Here is an 18,309-nt window from a genome sequence, read left to right as displayed (position 1 = left end):
CTGTCTTTATACTTTGTTTCTGTTTCCCTTCCCCTAAGACATAACTTTTTTGATGGAGAGACTGACTGGAGATGAAATCTGGATTTTAAGAGCTGGATTTTTAGTCTGTTCTTACCCAGAACTCCATTTTACTCTTGAAGTTCTGTGAGATAACATTATTTGTCAAGATGTTCAAATACAAATCTAAACATTCACAAATTCGAGCTACAAAGTGGCTGTTTTTAAAAGCTATATCAAGTCACATATTTAAATGAAACATGTAAGTGGACTTACCCATCACTTCTTCAACTGTGTCACTGAAATGCCCCAAACACTATCTGATCATTCATTCTAATCAGCAGTAACACATTAGTACTTAGAGAGGCTACTTACCTGTTTTTGAGCAGCATAACTATTTTGCTTCTGCACAGGGCCGTTTTTCGATGCTTTCTCCCTGGCATGGTCTGCCACCAGGTTCTGGTGTAGGATTATTACACTGGCGAGTTCGTGTGCTTTCTCCATTGATGCAGGTGGACCAGGCACTCCAACAGCTCCAGCCTCCATTAGTGACAACTGGTATTAAGACACCATACTAGGATTAGTGCAGCATCTCTCTGTCTTCTGTGCAGTGACAGAAGGATTAATTAGAGCTTTTTACTTGGCTCTTTTGCGGGTGGACAGGGTAACCATGATTCAATTCTTACATTCTCAGTTGTGGTGACCTTGCAGATCATTGCACCCTTCAGCATACATCCCATCACACAGATTAGGCTTTCGAAAACGCCCTTGTCTCTGGCACTGCTTGGAGCCCAGAAGTTTAACATTTTTGTCATCCTAGGAAGCTGCCTGAATATCAAGTTTCAAGGCCCATTTTGGGCACCTGTGCTTTAAAAACTTGGCCACAGGGAATGAATTTACTGCATAATAAATTTTTTACGTCATCAGTTGTGGAACTGCATTCATCTCCCTCTTCCCCTTTGTTCACCAATCTAATATTAAGCTAACACAGTAATTATGAAATGTGATCATGTGTTAGCAAACACAGTGCTTTTGCAGAAAACTGAAGGCAAAATAGCTTATGATGTGGTGAGATTCCTTTTGCCTGAAATCAGCTTACCATTACTGCACCATTCTTCAATAATGCTCCTGTTTACTTAAATGAACTTGGGGTATCACTCCAAGACACAACAATGTATGTGGGACAATGAACTCTAATTTAGAGTGCCCTCTTTATGGAAAAAACCCAGTAACTTAGACTAACTTCCACACCATATACCCATAAGATTTGACAGCAGTAGGTATAAAGGAGTACTATGATGTCCTTCTGTCCTTATGAAGGCTTATTTTGTCAGGATATTGTTCACAATAACAAATATGCTCATTTTAGTCTGTTTGGAGTATTTACTAACCTTTAATTAATGTAGATTTGGGAATCTGACAAGCAATTCCCCTAAAGTAGCTTGAGCACATGCATGTACAGGCTCCATCTACCAGCACAAGCGTGCCTCCATTTTTGCAGGGTTCACATTTGCACACACTGTATTCGGTAATGTAGTCTTCAATTGCTCTTTCCAAATTTTGTTTCTTTAAATATGCGTTTCTCATCTTAACTGGAACAAGTGTATGTATTGGAGAAGGCTGTTGAAGAAAAAATCCCATGCATAACAGACTTTTCTGAAATTCTGAATCCTTTTGATATACCCATCACTAGAGTAAGCATCTGAAGAAACAGTCAAGATGAAGAAAATACCCAAAAGTTCATGGTAAACATGGAGTCTCACCTTCATGTTAGAACAAAAGCTTTCAAACTGTAAGAGCCACAGCTTTGAAGAAGTTGTACTTACCCGTTGCTGTATCACTACTGGAGCATCAACCAAAGACTTAGCCCACTGTATGTAATCCTCTACATCAACCATTTTGGATCCTCGCACTAACATTTCTTTTATTTTAACTGAAAAGTCAATCTTTCCTCCATCGACTAAGGAAATGACATCATCAATGACAGCATCATACTTAAGTTCTGCTGCAGAAAGAAAGAAAAAAGAGGATGAAGAACAAAGTGTAACGCCCATGCATCTTGAAGAATAGTTGTCCTTTTAGCACAACCAGTCCATCTCTATAAAACAACCATAGAGAGAAGAACCCTTCACTCACTGGCTGTGGTGGAATTAAATCTTTCTTTGCTTATCCCTCTATTTTGCAATTAAATTAGAAAACCCTGTATCTGAAAGAAAAAGAAGGGAGAAGGGAAAATGAGAGACATTATGGAGATCATAGCCATTTGTTAACAAGACAAAGATAATATGAATAATGCTACTGTATCACCTGAGCTCAGCCAGTGAAGGGCAGGAATTGGAACAGCAGGAACTTCTGCTTCATAACTAAAACACAAGAACAGAGCACTAAAAATAATTGCCTTTTCTGTGCTCAGTAGTAAATCTCCTTGCCTTTTGCAATTTTTAGGTCATGTGATAAAAGACTGATCTCCAGACACACAAAGGAGCAGAGCAGACAGGCAGAGGAACACAAGTAGCCTAATCAGAGAAAGGGAGCCGCTATCTTGACTCCTTCCAGCCTGTCCCAGCAGAGATGTTACCGCCACAGAATGGGGCTGAGGATGAGTCAACAGCAAGACGAGTCAATGGAAAGGCTCTCTGTATGCAAAAAAGGACATTTTGGGATTGCATAAACATAAATACTTAGAGTATATTTAGGGGAGTGCCATTGAAGTGGTAAGGGGGAATCAAGGTGGCTTTGGGAGGAACAAGCATGAGAAAACAGAGGGATAAAGGTAAAAAAGGGGACTGATTGCATATAGAAAGGTGGCTGATCAGTGAGCTTGTCTGCCATGTACCGTCCTTGATCTTTGCTGTCTGTCCTAGCTTACCATTAAATTATATTTCTAACTATTTTCCTGGGTGAGAGGACTCTATTCTGTGTGCATGCGTGTCTACGGAGATCTGTGTGCCAGCAGCTAGAGTTGGACAATGGCTAATAGGGACCTAGTGTTTGTGGTGCCAATAACTGGAGCGAGTGAGGATACATATGTCAGCATGTGATCACTAGCAAATATCAAGCCAGATTAGCAAGTGAATAGAGTAAGTGGCTTGGGAGCCAAGTATTAAAGTGGCTGTTAGTCTGGCCTAGCTACGTACGTGTCTCTAGAGTGAGACAACGGGTGGAGCTAGCTATTGGAGTGACCAGGGGTTCTATGCCAAATACTGGAGAGACCCTAAGATCCTGGGGCTGACTGAGACCTGTTTGCATGTGAGTGTGTGTCTGTGTGAGGCAACTGGAGACAAGAGGATCCAAGGGCCAATTGCTGGGTAAACTGAGCACCTGAGGCCAGTTACTGGAAGCATCCATAGCATGTGTGGGGGTCTGCGTGTCAATGTGCATCAGGGGGTCTGTACCAGCAATGGGAGTGGAGCTGTGGGTCTTGGGGTATTGTATATCCGGGTGCCAGCAACAAGGATCCAGTTGCTGCTTCAACTGAATGTCTAAGGTCAGCTGCTGGAGGGATTTGTATTGACTATATATGTATATTGAGGAGGGGCTGAAATACCCGAGAGTTGTGCTGCCCAGGGAGAACATTTGCTCTAGATGACCCTGCTTGACCAGGGGAGTTGGACAAGATGGCCTCCAGAGGACCCTTCCAACCTCAACCGTCCTGTGATTCTATGATATTTCCCACTGACAGGCTTTCACTCTGATCAGATGGAAAGGGAGAACAGGATGGAGCCATTGGTCCTGTTTGTGTTTGCCTGAGTGCTGTGCTTCTGCCTGTATTGATTTGTGTGGCCAGCAACATGTGTATGTATGTATGTGTTATATCAGTGAGTTTGGGCGTGTGCCTACTGGGAAGACATGCTCAGCCTGGCTTGACCTGTGAGCACGGAAGTACAGCAGCCTTACCTCTACTGGTCTATCGGATTTGTCCTTTCCCTAACGGCAATAACTATCTTGATTATAAAAGGGGAAGCAATTGGTGTCATCTTTCCTTAAGCAGAAGATCTAATTTAAAATAAGGATATACTTACAGTTGTCCGTCATGTTAATCTTTTCACATTTACCACCATCAACAGTAACATTGGCATGTAAGTCTTTATATGCAGTATTGGCATCTAAGTGATAGCCGAGGCATCTTTTCACATCTTCTACAGTGATACCTGGAAGTGGAAATAATTAGGTGATTAGAGGGATTGAATGACCATAAATAATGTGACACTATTCTTGGAGAAAAAATTTCAGAGCTATTGGAAATATTTTTGGCTTTCTTCTTCCCATTTATCTTCTGCTTTTTACTCTTCCATGGAATGAATGTGAGGATGATTGTATCTGAAGTGCCTGCACAGAGGCAGGTGAGATCTACAGTGATTAGGAAAATACCAAATGTCCCTCAAGGGACCACTCTTTCTAGATATTCTATTGGAATTTTGTCTTTCTCAGCTGTTTATCATTTGCTCCTTCTGTTTGCTAAATTATTCAATCCTCCCAGTGTCTCTCTCCCAAACTCAAACACGTTTTTCCACTCCTTTTCCTCATAAAGTTAATTAACGCCACTAATCTCTTACAGTCTCTTATTCCTGTAAATTCCAATCCTCCTCTATCCTTTACTGCCTCCAACACCTCCTTTCTGTTTATTAATCTCAAACATATCATCTGGAACTTCACTTTTGTGTTCAGAAAGAATTTTGCTTAAGATTGGTACTTAAAAAAAAATCCAGCACCACAATCGCCAGGTGCTGAATGAGTAATACTGGGATAATTACGGATTCCAAATAATTATGGAATTTACAAAGACTGACTCTCATCTCTGTTGAAGCCATGTAATTCTGTAATGTCACTGGTGTGCCACAAGCAGCACACACTGAACTGTGCTGTTCTCAGTAGTGCTCCATATACACAAATCTATCCTCATACATCTCTTTGCATGACTGGAGACTTGGTGATAATCTGCATACCATAGCAAGGCCAACAGAATGCATACCTATTCTAGACATAGCGTAATTATCCAGCACGTACACAAGTTCATATTTTCCTCCTACAATTCCAGAGACCGCATAGTGAGTTCCATAATCTTCTAGGAATTTAAAATATTCTCCCTTATCGTATTCAGCAGGCAGAAAGTTCAGATCATCAAGGAAACTATCGGTGAGACGGACATCACGACTCCGCATTTGGAATCTTCCCAGCTGAATCTTTCCTTTTACATGCAGAAAGGTTTGGTTCTGAATGCAGGGAGAAGAAAGCAGGTGAGAGTGCCATTCTGGTATGCAGCACAGCAGGAAAATCTGTTCTATTTTACTTACAAAGAAACTGCAGCACTTTTAAACATGGTATTCAATTTAGTTCCCTGTTTTGGAACAGGGACAAACTTAAAAGTTCTCCAATTTAAACTGAGGAAGCAGCAAGAGATTTAGATCATTTCACTTCTTCCAGTTTTGCAGAACTCTCCCCTTACTAATTTCAGCAAGCCCTTTGTGATCTATTTTACAACAAGGTCTTCTGTTTAAGTACAATATCTACCAAAAGTGCCTTTCTGACTTTCATAACATTGGAAAGTAATTCCATATGGCTTGCTAGATAACAGAAGCTGCCCACTGAGGTCAGCTGGAGTTTTGTCTTTGTTTATAGTTAGAGCAGAACTAAGTTCTCTCTTTATTTGGATCACTTCTCTGTTATTCTCAGACTGTCAGAAAGAAGGACACAGCTCCAATTAAAAATAAAAAAACCAAAATAACATCATAAAATGAAAATTAATCAGGAAAAAAATCCTTTTGAGGCATTTGACCCATACATACATTTAACTCTAGGTTTAGTGACTGATATTTTCATAAATTACACTGCAGATGGTTTTATATCATAATCTAAACTAGGACCTAGCTGCTTCCCATAGCACATGACATGTTATGAAATAGTTGCACTTAAGACTCTAAGCAAACAGATGCCTTCCAAACCCCATTATTATCTGCAGCACTTATGTGACTCCCTTAACAGTAATGCCTAACAGGAGGTACATAAAAGGGATTTAGCAACTGGCTGTCACATTAGCTGGCACCATTTAAAGGATCTTAAACTGCGACTCAGATGCTGCTTAGGACTGGCAGAATCTTCAGGCATCTAAATCTCTGTGAGGAAATTTTTGTAAGTGCAAATATTCCTGCCATCCAGCACGTACAAAATCCCTTACTCTCCTGGTGTCCCCGGGCTGCTCCTGGCTTTAACTTGCAGGTGAGCCCTGGAGGGTTCTTGACCAGGGACTGCCACTCTACTAACCTGCAGGAACGTGAGTTTAGGGTGATAAACCTTTGCTGGTGACAGATCATGACTCATTTTCTGAACTGATCTCCGAGCAAGAATTTGAGGCCAAAACTCCTGTCACAAGCCACTAGACTATGATATATCTGTAATATACTCTGAGTTACAGAACTTGATCTTTTGCATCTGTGGAGATGAATGCTTTGAGCTTTAAATGGTCCATTTCTGTCCCAAGAAAACTTATACTAATACAAAATCAGTGCTGTATGTCAGCTTCTCTTTATAGTACAGACCTTTCTCTTCAGCGTTATTTTAATTAATCAGTTATAAAAGTTATCTTACTTTTCCCTTATATCCATTTGATCTCCAGAGCTCTGAGGGGGTCCTAGACAGCAAGGCTGACAAGAAACTTGAAAGATTGAATTAGTTGAGGCAGATCTATTCTTAATTGCATGTGGTACATTTCAGCAGTGGAGTTGATGGAGTTGATGTACCTTGTACATGATGGCATGTTGCAATCACAGACTTTGCCATATATGGTGGGAAAGGGTATATGACCTGGTTGGTTAATTCCACTAGCACCCAGCTGCTGCATTAGGCATAGTGTCTAGCATGTCTAGTATCACTTTTTGTGGTCTCTCTCTCTTTGACCTCACTAGATGCTAAGGCTACTTCTTTACTAGTAAATAAAATGGCATTAGGGCCTTTCCTCTGTCTTAAAGGGCAGGTAGAGTGGTACGGGTTAAGTGCAACCCCAATACAGGCTTGCTTTCTCCAGACTGCCTACTGGGAACATTCCCTTCAAACATGCTACAGGAGACCACAGGATGGGCATTGCTTATGAGAGCACGAGAGCACAGAACAAAATCATGGCAGTGTGCTAGTAAAACTACAGATTATCGTGTGCAAGTGCTAATGCCTGTGCCTCTTAGCCCAGGCTAGTTTATTAGTACAGACATACCCGAATGGCTGAGATCTGACCTTTCAGTTATTACTCTACATGTCTATTCTGTGTTTACCTAGTGTAGGCCTACTCAGTGGTAATTTTTATCCCAGGACTTAACCTAATTTACCCACACTGCACTAGATCAGAGCTGCTCCCTAATCAAGGTGAAATCAGAGATCTTTTCTAATATCAAGCCCCCGTTGAAGATAAGGGTGGTTGCTAGTCAAGAGTAAACAGTGGGAAAATGAAGCTACATTACCCTTTGGCCACGTCTGAAATCTTAAACCTAGTATTGCCAGTATTTCATTTTTGTGAATAAATGACAGAAAAGCATCAGGCAGCTAGAATACTTAGAAAGATTAATATTGCATTATTCTAACACTGTGTAAATTTTACTGGTTGTAAAATAGTTACTTTAAACCCTTTAACTTGATTAAACTTACCCTTTCTGTGGAGCTTTTCAGGATAGAACTTAAACTTGAATTCTTGCTATAGTGATACTTGAAATTTCCTTCTGAACCATTTTTGTTACTTCCTTCAGTAGGTGTGTATTTCAGAGACAGGTCAACATTAAAGTGCTTTTGTTTTTCTATGTAAACCTCTCGTAACATTTTTACACGATCATGGTAGAACACAGATGTGAAGGTTTTGTCTGCTTTTGTCTTAGAAAAGATAGTGAAAAGGTTTCAGAAAACAAAACAGGCAGTAATAGAAAAAGCAATGTAGCACTTCAAAGTTGTATGTTTTACATAGCTTAACATACAACTTTTTTCTTTTTTCTTTTTTTTTTTTCTTTTATAAGAAAACCAATGGAAATACCACCCCCTCCACAAACCACCTCATCTGAATCAGCTTAGTCGTTCAAAACTAAACAGAAAAGTGAAGTGACAATATTTTGGTGAGTGTTAAATCTCAGCATGTAACACTATCAAAGTAATTTCTGTGTGTCAACAGTTGCTTTACATGTAAGGAGTAGCAGTCTCCAGTGTCTTCCTAGAATGCAGACAAGACAGACAAGATTGCTAATAGGTCTCGACATCTGAAATGAATCAGAATTATGATTTTGCTTTCTTTTCTTATAGCAGACAATAGCTAATTCAGAATACCTATTACAGTGTTTTTTATTTTTTGATACTTTAGCAGAACAGAGTTTTAGTAACTGAAAATGATTATGCATCAAAATCAAATATAAGCAGTGATTTCTGGGTCAGATTTACTCATTTTGGGCAGGATCTGGTTTAAATTGTCATTGTTCTATGAAGTTCCTACTTACAGTGATAGGCAAAGCATTTGGTAAGCAAAATACTGCTTTGATTTCTGAAATGCATCTGACATTGATGTTTCTAAGATCATCCATATTTTTGGTGTTCAAACCTCACTGGAAGTCATGGTCTGAATCTCAAAAGCCTATTAGATTTTTTTTTCAGTGGGACAGAGAAAGTCATCATTGATTAGAAAACCCAAGCAGAACCAGAGTATCATAATATAATTCCTGCCTTTTTATCAGTGTCTTTTGTGTGTCCTTGAAAAAGTAGCTTAATTGCTGCTCTACCCAGTAAAAGCTAAGTATCATATTCTGTTCTGTACATCTCCTGTTCATCTCATCCGCTCATGTGTAAACATTCCAGAAAGAGAGTTTAATTTGCTAGGCACAGGTGCAGCAATGAACATGTGGGAATTATCTGGCACAACTGAGCTTAACTGCTAAAGCAAATGATAACATAACCTGTTTCCCTCTGGTATTTATCAAAAGCTTGATGATAAAAAGCTGCTGGTGCCTGACTCAAGAGGTATGCTGAGTCTTTCAAGAGGATGTCAGGATTCATTGTTCAGTTAAACACATACTAGTTTGCACAGAAGGACTTAGACTTACATCGTAAGTGAGAACACCCAAGTTCCATGGCTTGCGGTAGTATGTCCGCGTGTTTCCATCACGCACCCTTTCACAAAGACCATTGAAAAAGTCATTGTCAAATGGGCTGGCCATTGGCTGCATCCCTAAAACATTGATTCTACAAGAGAAATACAGGAGAGGTTACACTTCAAAAAAGGAGGTGTCAGCACCCATAGCCTGTAGACAGTGACATTATGACTGGAAAAGTCAGCCTCAGTAAGAGTTAGAGACTATAGCTTCATCCACAGCAGCTTGCATTATCTCTTGTGGTCCTTTCATATGTGTAATGAAGATAATGATACATCTTTTGTAAAACACTTTAAGGGCCATGTATGAGAAATACAAAACCAAATAAAAGATAGATATTAAATATCAAACATACAACATTTTCTCATGGAAGATTTTAGTCATGGATTATAATAGAAATAATAAAGAAGCTACTTCAAAAAATGCCTAAGTACCTGGCTTACTTCCCTGTGCTACAAGGGCAGCATTTTTGCTCTTGTGCAGTAATACTACTATCAAAATTAAATGAAAAGGATGCATCCTTTTCATTTAAACACAAGGTGGTGCTGTAGTATATTTTTATTTTCTTTTGTTCCAGTTTGGATAGCTGCCTTCTAACTCGATTTGTAGATAAACAATATGTCACACTTTCTTTTTGTTTGAAAAGAAGGAAATCCAGTAAGGTCTGAGAATAGAAAGATTAATTTTCGACTTAGATTAATGAGGAAAACTCCTGTAAACAACGAAGATCTGGAAAGTGGAGAATGCAATACTGGAAAAAAGCTGCAGGCAGAGTGTTGTTGCAGTAAGGCATCCCATTGTATAAATAATCAAGATACATTTTCTCCCTTTTATACATGCAAGTTAGTAAAGTAATTGGGAATGACTGATTCGTTATGAAATATCGCTTGAAACATTATCTATATATCTATAAGATTTACACTTCAATAATAAGTATTGTAAATATATCCATGTAACTTCTATATATGTTTCTGTGTATTAACATAATGATTGATTTACACTGTCTATATAAATATTTTATGCTCCCCAAGTATACAAAATAGAACAGTAGTTAGTTGTTCTTCCAAAAGCTACATAGCATTTCTGAATACAAATGCGAACACGCTTCAGATTCCACTTTTGAGAATGTCAGGTGCCCCAGTGTTTTCAGCTGGCTTTGGAAACAGTCCTAGGCTCTTCACAAGGCCCAATATTACTTTTTCCTTCATTACACACCCTTGCCCTGCGGTCCTGCCGACTTCAGACACATCAATATCATGGTTACGGCATGGTGATCGTGGGTCGGATTCACAGTTATCTTCATCAGAAAAGTCTCCACAGTCATTATCTACATTACACACAAGTCGCCGCTTTATACATCGACCTAATCAAAGAATAAAACGTTGAAGTAATTATTTTTTTTTCCAAGATGGACTTTAAATGACAGCCACAGCTAATCTTTATTGAGATCTTCCTCTTTGTATATTTCTATTATTGTCATTGTCCTAGACCCTACCTCCTTCAAATGAAAAAAAACCAAAACATACTACTATATTTATTTATGAGTTTACTAGGATGGCTAAGAAAAGTAAATGACAGGAGAACTGCTGTCATTTGCAGAAAGTTGTTACTTCCTATGATTGTTTCTATATTAATCTTTGATTATTAATGGTTTTTTTTAATTTGTATTAAGACAATAGAGGAAAATATTAATTCAATATCAACAAAGAATTATTTCTGAATTGTTTAAATTGTTGCTCATTTGACTATATTATTTGGACACTGTAGTGGCCAAAACTATAGTGATTTGTGTTCTAAAGCAACAGTGAAGTAGTAATTGTCCTGAGGTTGCGTATCACAGATTTTACAAAGACTGATTTTTTTCTACAGGATTTAAAGATTTGGGGTAAGTTTAGCCCTAGCATAATAAAATAACACTTGTTGATATCAACTGCCTCACCTGTAAGTGCCGCACAATGGCTGTGAACTAGTAAACCACATGCTTTCTAATTTTTCTTTCTCTACTTGCACTTCACAGTATTTGAGATAAAGACAATAGAGACAATGTCTTGGGACTCAAAATTCACTTACCATCTTTCCTTTTCTGTTTTGACTAGTTTTATTACCATTAACTTTTCCTATTTTATTTTGATTTATGATAAATCTTGAACATTACATTCATTCATATGGCATGCATGTATCACTTTACAAACTTACATGCTACTTTGGATCTAGAGGCATTCTGGGCTCCAGCTAGCATCTATCATAGCACTTTGGTCAGTAAACCTCCCTATCCATTTCATTAAAATCCCTTCAATCCTAGTTTTTCCCAGTGATTTTTCATAAAACATAGTGATTCTGTAGCAGGTGGAGCAGTTATGCTAGAAGAAAGGACACTCATAGTATGGTCAGCTTTTAACCATGGAGCATAAATTACAGAACAATTTAGAAACTAGGCGCAAATTATAATGGGAGGTGAGAGGAATGTACCCCTTCTCAAGCATTGCTCATGCTGTGGTTTTGGCTTTGCAACCTACCTGTCAACACGCTGGGGACTCTCTTTAAACCCTAGCAACAAAGCACTGCTTCAGGAAATCATCCCCGACTAGAAAACTACTGAAGCATACCTCTCTTTTTGTGTGTTTTGTCTTCAGTGGAAACTGATTTGACTTCTTCACGGAACTACGTAAAACGTGGTTTCCTGAGTTACTGCATAACTCACTATGGCACGAAAACAAAACCTACCAGAATTGCATTGAAAGTCAGTACCACAGTCTGGTTCTGGTTCTTCAGGACAAACTTGGCTGGTTTTACAGCTTTGTGTATCTCCTAAGGTCTTCAAGCATGGTGTTCCACCAAACTGTCCGAATCTTTCAGTACGTCTAGAGCGAAACTTGAAGGATAAATAACACTATTAACATTGCTTAGAGAGAAAAGAGAACTGCCAGAACTGAAGGATTTCCAGCTGAACTTAGAACTTTTCAAAATGAAACATCTTTGGTGAAATTTTTGGTTGAAAATCCATAGGCATGGAGCCACACAGCTCATGGTGTAAAAAAAGTGTACAGGAACGTTGAATTAATAATAATGTCTTAGTAAGTATGTAGAGATGCTTATTTTTCACTATTTAGTTTATTTCACTATTCTCATTATTTTCAATCCAGGGAGGAAATCCTTCCTATATATTTTGCAAGCTTTCAAGTCTTTCATTTTTTCGAAGTCTCATAAAAAGATTTCACTTAAGAAAGTAAAAATCTGCTTTTGACAAAAAATTGCTTTTTATTTAAAAAGGGAAAATGTATTGAAAAGTAATGTTCTTAATAGAACCATCCACATGGCCCAAATAGACAATTTCTATCAACAAAACATTTTGAATGAGAACACTTGACCAGTTTTGTACATCTGGATGTAGTCTTCTCTTAATCTTATGGCTTCAGACCTAAAATGATTACGGGTTTCATCAAATCATGAACATACAATATTGAGAGTTGAAACCTGATATTTTCCCATAACCAAAAGGCAGACAGATAATGTCCCTTTGGTTTTAGCTTTGGAACAAAGACTTCCAACTATAGCTTACCCTTTGATAGGTGCATGGGTCGCAGGGCCCCCACGCACTCCAGCTGCTCAGCTTACAATCTATCGGAGATGGAGCATTCAGTTCTCTTGTTCCCCTGTGGAAAGCTTTTTCTGAAGAGCTGTCAAACAAAACATTCCAGTACAGTCCTGGGCAGTACACTAAAATCACATGTCAGTTTGTATTTAAACCATAGGCCAATATTTTGGAAGCATCTTCAAGCTGTTTTCTGCTTCACTTTCATAGCAGTACTTGGTACTTAGATGTATAAACAGCTGCCTAATCTTAAAGTTTTTGGTAGTTTAAAATTACATTAAAAAAACTTTGAAGACTTAATAAGCCAGCTCTTTTTCCCTTTTTTAGATCTTTGTGCATGCTTATGCTCTTCTGGTGGGTCATGTTATTGAAAAGAATCAAACAATAATACACAGCGAACATCTGCAGTTCCCCTATTCTGTGGCTGTGCTCCCCATACTTAAAGCTGAAGACAAAGGCACAGCTGCACATCTCAAATAGACATAGCACTTCAATACATGTCTTTGTGATTTTTTAACTTATTAACTTCAATGGGGTTGCCCTTAAGCATAGATAAAAGTTTAAATGCTTTTCTGAGTTGAAAGAAGGCTCATAAATAAAGGTATTATTTGCTAATAGGCTAACTTATATAGTTGGAAAAACCATACAAGTGTTTAGCTATCTAAGTATTCTTCAGCTTGTCAAGTTGAATACTTGTTAGGCCTATATCTTCTGAAGTGACTCTTCATTTTGGTGTCCAGTTTTAAATACCATGAAACTCTTGGCTCTCAGTAAGTGAAAGGCCATCACTTTAGAGAAACCGAGTTTCTTTAAAGCACCCACAGTTAGACATTAAAAACCGATGCACTGTTGGATGACTTGTTAATTTTAAAAACCAAGGCCAATAGTTTATTGGTGATCTTATCTTCTCAGGTAACAATGTGGAAAGCAGAGGAATGGAGGAGCTTTGAAGTCTAACTTGCCTGGTTTGCTCTCTATAATTTATTCCGATCTGGCCTTACATGCTGAGTATTCATCCACTGCGAAGCAATTCTCTCTCTGCACCTCTCCAGGTTAATGCTATTGCCTCTGCTCTGCAATGGGATCTTCTTTGCTGATCCCAGCTGGCTGGCAGATCTGCAGCTCCTGCAGTGTAATGTATGGGCTTTCGTTGCAGGCAGGGCCTTGCCCTCCACTCTTTGACCCCCTTCCCTCACACAAATATGTCAAGAGTCCAAACAAATGTAACCTGATTCCACAAAATTGGGAAATCTGCAGTTTGGACAAGGAAAATATACCAGTTGGTTCAGCTTTCTGGTGCCATTTATTGTATATTCAGGTTACGTACGTAGCAAGTTGTTATTGAGACACTAAATCAACCTATGTCTCTTTCCAGCTATTGAATCTTGAACAGCTCAGGGATCACAGGATTGTTGTGCAACCTTTCATACACTCAGCTGACTCTGACTGGCTCAGACTTTCTGCTGTCACACACATCAGCAGTAAACATGCACCACAGCTGCTCCTGGAAGTATCTGTATCACGCACTCCCACTGTCTTGCCTGTTGATCCTAAACAAACAACTCTCTTCCCAGAAGTCTCCTAACCTCAAGCTAGGGACTGCAGTAAATGGATCCTTGGCTGAGGATGTTGCTTTTAACAGGTGGGATTCTGAAAAAAAAAGGAACCAGCAAAAAGCACAAATATGCCCAATATCTATGGACAGCAGAAATGAGATAGAGGATTAAGAACCCTCTCCATACAATAGGGACGTCCCAAACTCTTAGCGGGTAGGGAAGCGTGAAGCTTTGCTGTGTGCCTGGCACCAGGAATTGGGGTACCTGATAGAGGATGCAGGTCCAACCTTGTGAAAAGTCCATTTTACACAGAATTCCCTTTCACTAATTCTCTGGTGAACTCTGAGCACCTAAATCAATAACCCACTGGTTGGCAGCTGAAAGTGCTGGGAACTTGGGAGATGGCATTGAATAACTGCCTTGTTCTTACACTTCCCCCTGAGCATCCTTTAATGATTACTATCAGGAACAGAGTAATGGATCAGCTGTCTCTTTGCTGTGACCCAGAAAGACTGTGATTAGATTAATCGTGGTACTTTCAATCTGAGCCTTTTCTCCTACTTTCATATGCCCACTTAGGGGCCAGCGTGCTTTCTCCAGTGCTGTTGATGTTTACAGATCCCAAAACACTCTGCAAGGTGTGTGTATTTCAAATACTGACTAAGTAACCATGCTTACATACATCAGAATGATACTTCAGTCTGGGAATGGATAAAGATTTTTGAAATTGTAATTCCATCTGAAGTTGTGCTGCACTGACACTTACCCTGAGTTTAAGGTTTATAACTCAAAAATAAGAAAGAAGAAGAAAGAGGTATACCACATCTCTTAGAAACTTCTACAGAAAAGGCTAAGTCTGAGAAGGTAGTTATATAGAAGATGGAGGCATCTTGCGGAAGTTGCTTCAGGGGAAACGCCATCTGAATGTAAAAAAAAAAAACTTTACCATGAGGACAATTAAACATTAGAATAGGTTACCCAGGGAAATGGTAGAATGCCCCTCACTGGAAATATTCAAGAATGCTTGACAGGACCCCTGGATAATCTAGTCTAAGACTCTGTTTTGAACAGAACATTGCACAATATCTCCAGAGGACCCTTCCAACCTAGACTTTTTAATGTATTCTACAGTTCCGTGAAAGCTGTAATGTATTTGAAGTTTGATGTAGCCCTCCAGCCTCTTTAAAAACAATTCCTTCGCCTGTAATTAACTCATCTTACAAATACTTCAGCAATACTACAATTTACTGTAACTTCATAATAAGCAGGTAATGCTTTGAAAAGTTGCCGTACAGTATTCTACTAAATATTTTTCCACCACTCAGCATGACAGTAACGTCAGAGGGAAGAAATGAAAATCTACTGGTCTCGCAAATAGATGAGAATCAGCTTGTTCCTTCCTGTATCTGCAAAGATGGCTGCATATAATGACCTTTCCATCTCCTTACTGATGTAGGACTCTAAACCTCTGAGTAACAACATCTATTCTGGCATTTTGGGTTGAAGACTGACAGGTTGTCCTTAAAGATAGTAGGAGTGGGAACCCTTAGACCATAGACCTTAGAGATATATTGAGGCACCTAATAGGATTTCTAAAGGCAGACGGATATCTTATTTCTAGCAACTATCAGGTATTTAGGTTTTGTAGAAGTTTACATTGAAATGCCTTTCTGAACCTTTAAATTATTACCTTAAAAATGCAGCCAAGATCCCTTGCAGGCAGTAAGAATGAACCATGAAGAGAGTTTCTAGGAGGAGTGCCTAAAGAAGCAATCAGACTCAGGCTAGTAGAGATCCTAAAGAGTCTCCCAAAGGTTCCTATAAGTCATTATTTTGAGTCCCAAATAAAAATCCCAGGCAGGAAAAACTGAGTTGAACTTTTCAATTCCGATGGAAGTCTTGCCATCAACTGTCTGCAAACCAGAGTTGATGGTAGTCTTTGAGCTGACTTTTAGGTGGCACAGGTTTTCACGTCATCTCAGCTGAGCAACTTCTGCAAGAATATTCATTGAGTGATCTGCACACACCTTTGGGCACACTCTAGGTTAGTGTACAAGGTTCACATGATTTGCTGCAGATCCAGCTTTAAGGTTTTGGATTTAATTGAAATTAGAGAAGAAAAAAAAATCAGAAAAAGCTCATTGCAAATAAGTCATGAACTCTGAAGCACCAACAATGCATCCACTATCCAGATTGATCTAGAAATTCAGAGGGACATTTACGGAAAGAGCATTTTATTCAACAACATTGTTTAGAAAAAACAAAGATACTAGGAAAATTGGCAGGCTTGTCACCTCCACATTAAACCCAGGGAGAAAGGGTTACTGAAAAACCATCTGTTACAAAACTGATGACTTAAGAAAAAGTCTTGGTTTGACAATTAGCACTGACCAAGAGAGAAGGCATGGCTCTCTTGAATTTGGAGACATGATACCATCACAAGGGCATAATTTTGCCAACTATATTTGCTAGCACCATCATGAAGCTGCATGGTCTTTAGCATGATGTGAAGTCAAGCTGCTGGCCCACGTTGCCTGCTATGAACTCTCTGTAATAGTCATGTCTTCTAGATGGACTGTTTCTAACTGAATGTATCAAACTTGTACTGTAATTGGATCTGAATGCCAAAATAATAAAAACCATCAAAACATAAGGGGAGAAGAAAGCAGCAATCCTTATAGTTTTGAAGGCTGCTTGTCAAAGGCTGTTCAGGTATTTCAAGTGATAATAGCAGCAGCCACCCTCAGGCCTAGACATATGTGCAAGAGGCAATACTTGGTTGTTCAGATAGTATTCACGTCATCACAAAATGCTTCACATACTGCAACTTCAGTCTTAAAGCAGATGGATCCCAATTTATTCTTAACATACATATATCTATTATGAGACTCACATTCTTTCACCACTTAGTACTTGACCATTCTCATAAATGACATACAAACTAGGCAGCTCTATTGCTGGTAGCATAGCTCTTCAGTTGTTTTCACATGGTATTTTTTAGGGACTAAGCCTTTAGTTCTCCTTTTAGTGATACTTACAGTGAAAAAACAAAGGCTGTATTTCCAAAGAATTAGAAATAGGCAGTCTAGGAGACTGTAAATAGGAATAGAAGTACCGTCAGCATAAAATTGTGCATCTTCAGAAAGAAACAGATTGAAATTAGATTATATTTTTACACTTAGCATGCAACAGAAAACAGTTGCCTGAGCTCCGCCTCCCTGCAAGAACATGGCTTCAACAGCTATCACTCCCCTTTATTGTACCACATACATCCAAAATAAATGGATAAACCATTTCTATTTGACTCCTTGAAATGCAGCAAGTAGTTTCCTTTTTTGTTGGGTATCTGCACAAGCTATCATTAGAAATGTCTGCTTTGGGGGTTTATGCTCTGTGCTGGAGAAAAAAAAAACAGTATAGACATCCGCAGGAGACCAAGGACACTTACCTTCTGCTTTCCCCCAAAAGTGAGGCAGCCACCTCTAAATTGCATAGTATGGATATAAGCTGCAGGATAACATACATGCTTCTCATTTTGTAGCTGAATAGACAAGAATTGCCATGACTGAATTTATAATTTCTTTATTTGTTCCTTTTGTTATTTATTACCAAGAGAACAAACAAAAAGCAGTGCTTACTGAACAATGACAGTTACTGGCCAAAACTGACTTACGGTAAGTGCTCTAAAGTCCACTTTTCAGAAAATTCCACTTTTTCCTGTGTGGAGACTGGGAAATAGTATAAAGTAGTTTCAAGACTAAAAACAAACCATTTTTGTTTACTAATACCTTTTAAATATGGGAAAGACATTTTCTATTTAATTAGAGAACAGTTAACTAGCTCATAAAAACCTGTCATAGCAATAACTCCATGTAAGGACCACATACTTTCATACTTCTAAGAGCTGTTTACAAGAGCAAGTTTAGCATCTAACATCTTTGGAATCCTTATTTGGAGTATTGGAGGAATAGAGTCCCAAGATTCCTTTTTCTTCCTCCCCCAGCCAGTATAAAAGAACAACACACAATTTTTTGCGGTTTTGAGGGAGCCTAAA

At 38.8% G+C, this 18,309-nt stretch overlaps 1 protein-coding gene across 1 annotated transcript; it reads right to left on the bottom strand.

Annotated features, from left to right (window-relative positions):
* Window positions 1–391: 391 nt before the first annotated feature.
* Window positions 392–17,789, bottom strand: C9 (complement component 9). The gene is made up of 11 exons (XM_009584503.1): window positions 17,704–17,789; window positions 12,667–12,760; window positions 11,832–11,979; window positions 10,323–10,470; window positions 9,060–9,198; window positions 7,630–7,848; window positions 4,970–5,210; window positions 4,020–4,148; window positions 1,824–2,002; window positions 1,389–1,617; window positions 392–552 (listed from the first exon to the last, which is right to left on the bottom strand). Exons 1-11 carry the CDS (start codon window positions 17,787–17,789, stop codon window positions 392–394), a joined length of 1,773 nt encoding a protein of 590 aa, XP_009582798.1.
* Between the last annotated feature and the right edge of the window lie 520 nt (window positions 17,790–18,309).

This window comes from Fulmarus glacialis, unplaced genomic scaffold (genome assembly GCF_000690835.1).
Source record: "Fulmarus glacialis isolate BGI_N327 unplaced genomic scaffold, ASM69083v1 scaffold29540, whole genome shotgun sequence".
Lineage (NCBI taxonomy): Eukaryota > Metazoa > Chordata > Aves > Procellariiformes > Procellariidae > Fulmarus > Fulmarus glacialis.
This window is presented reverse-complemented; position numbering and strand designations above follow the sequence as displayed.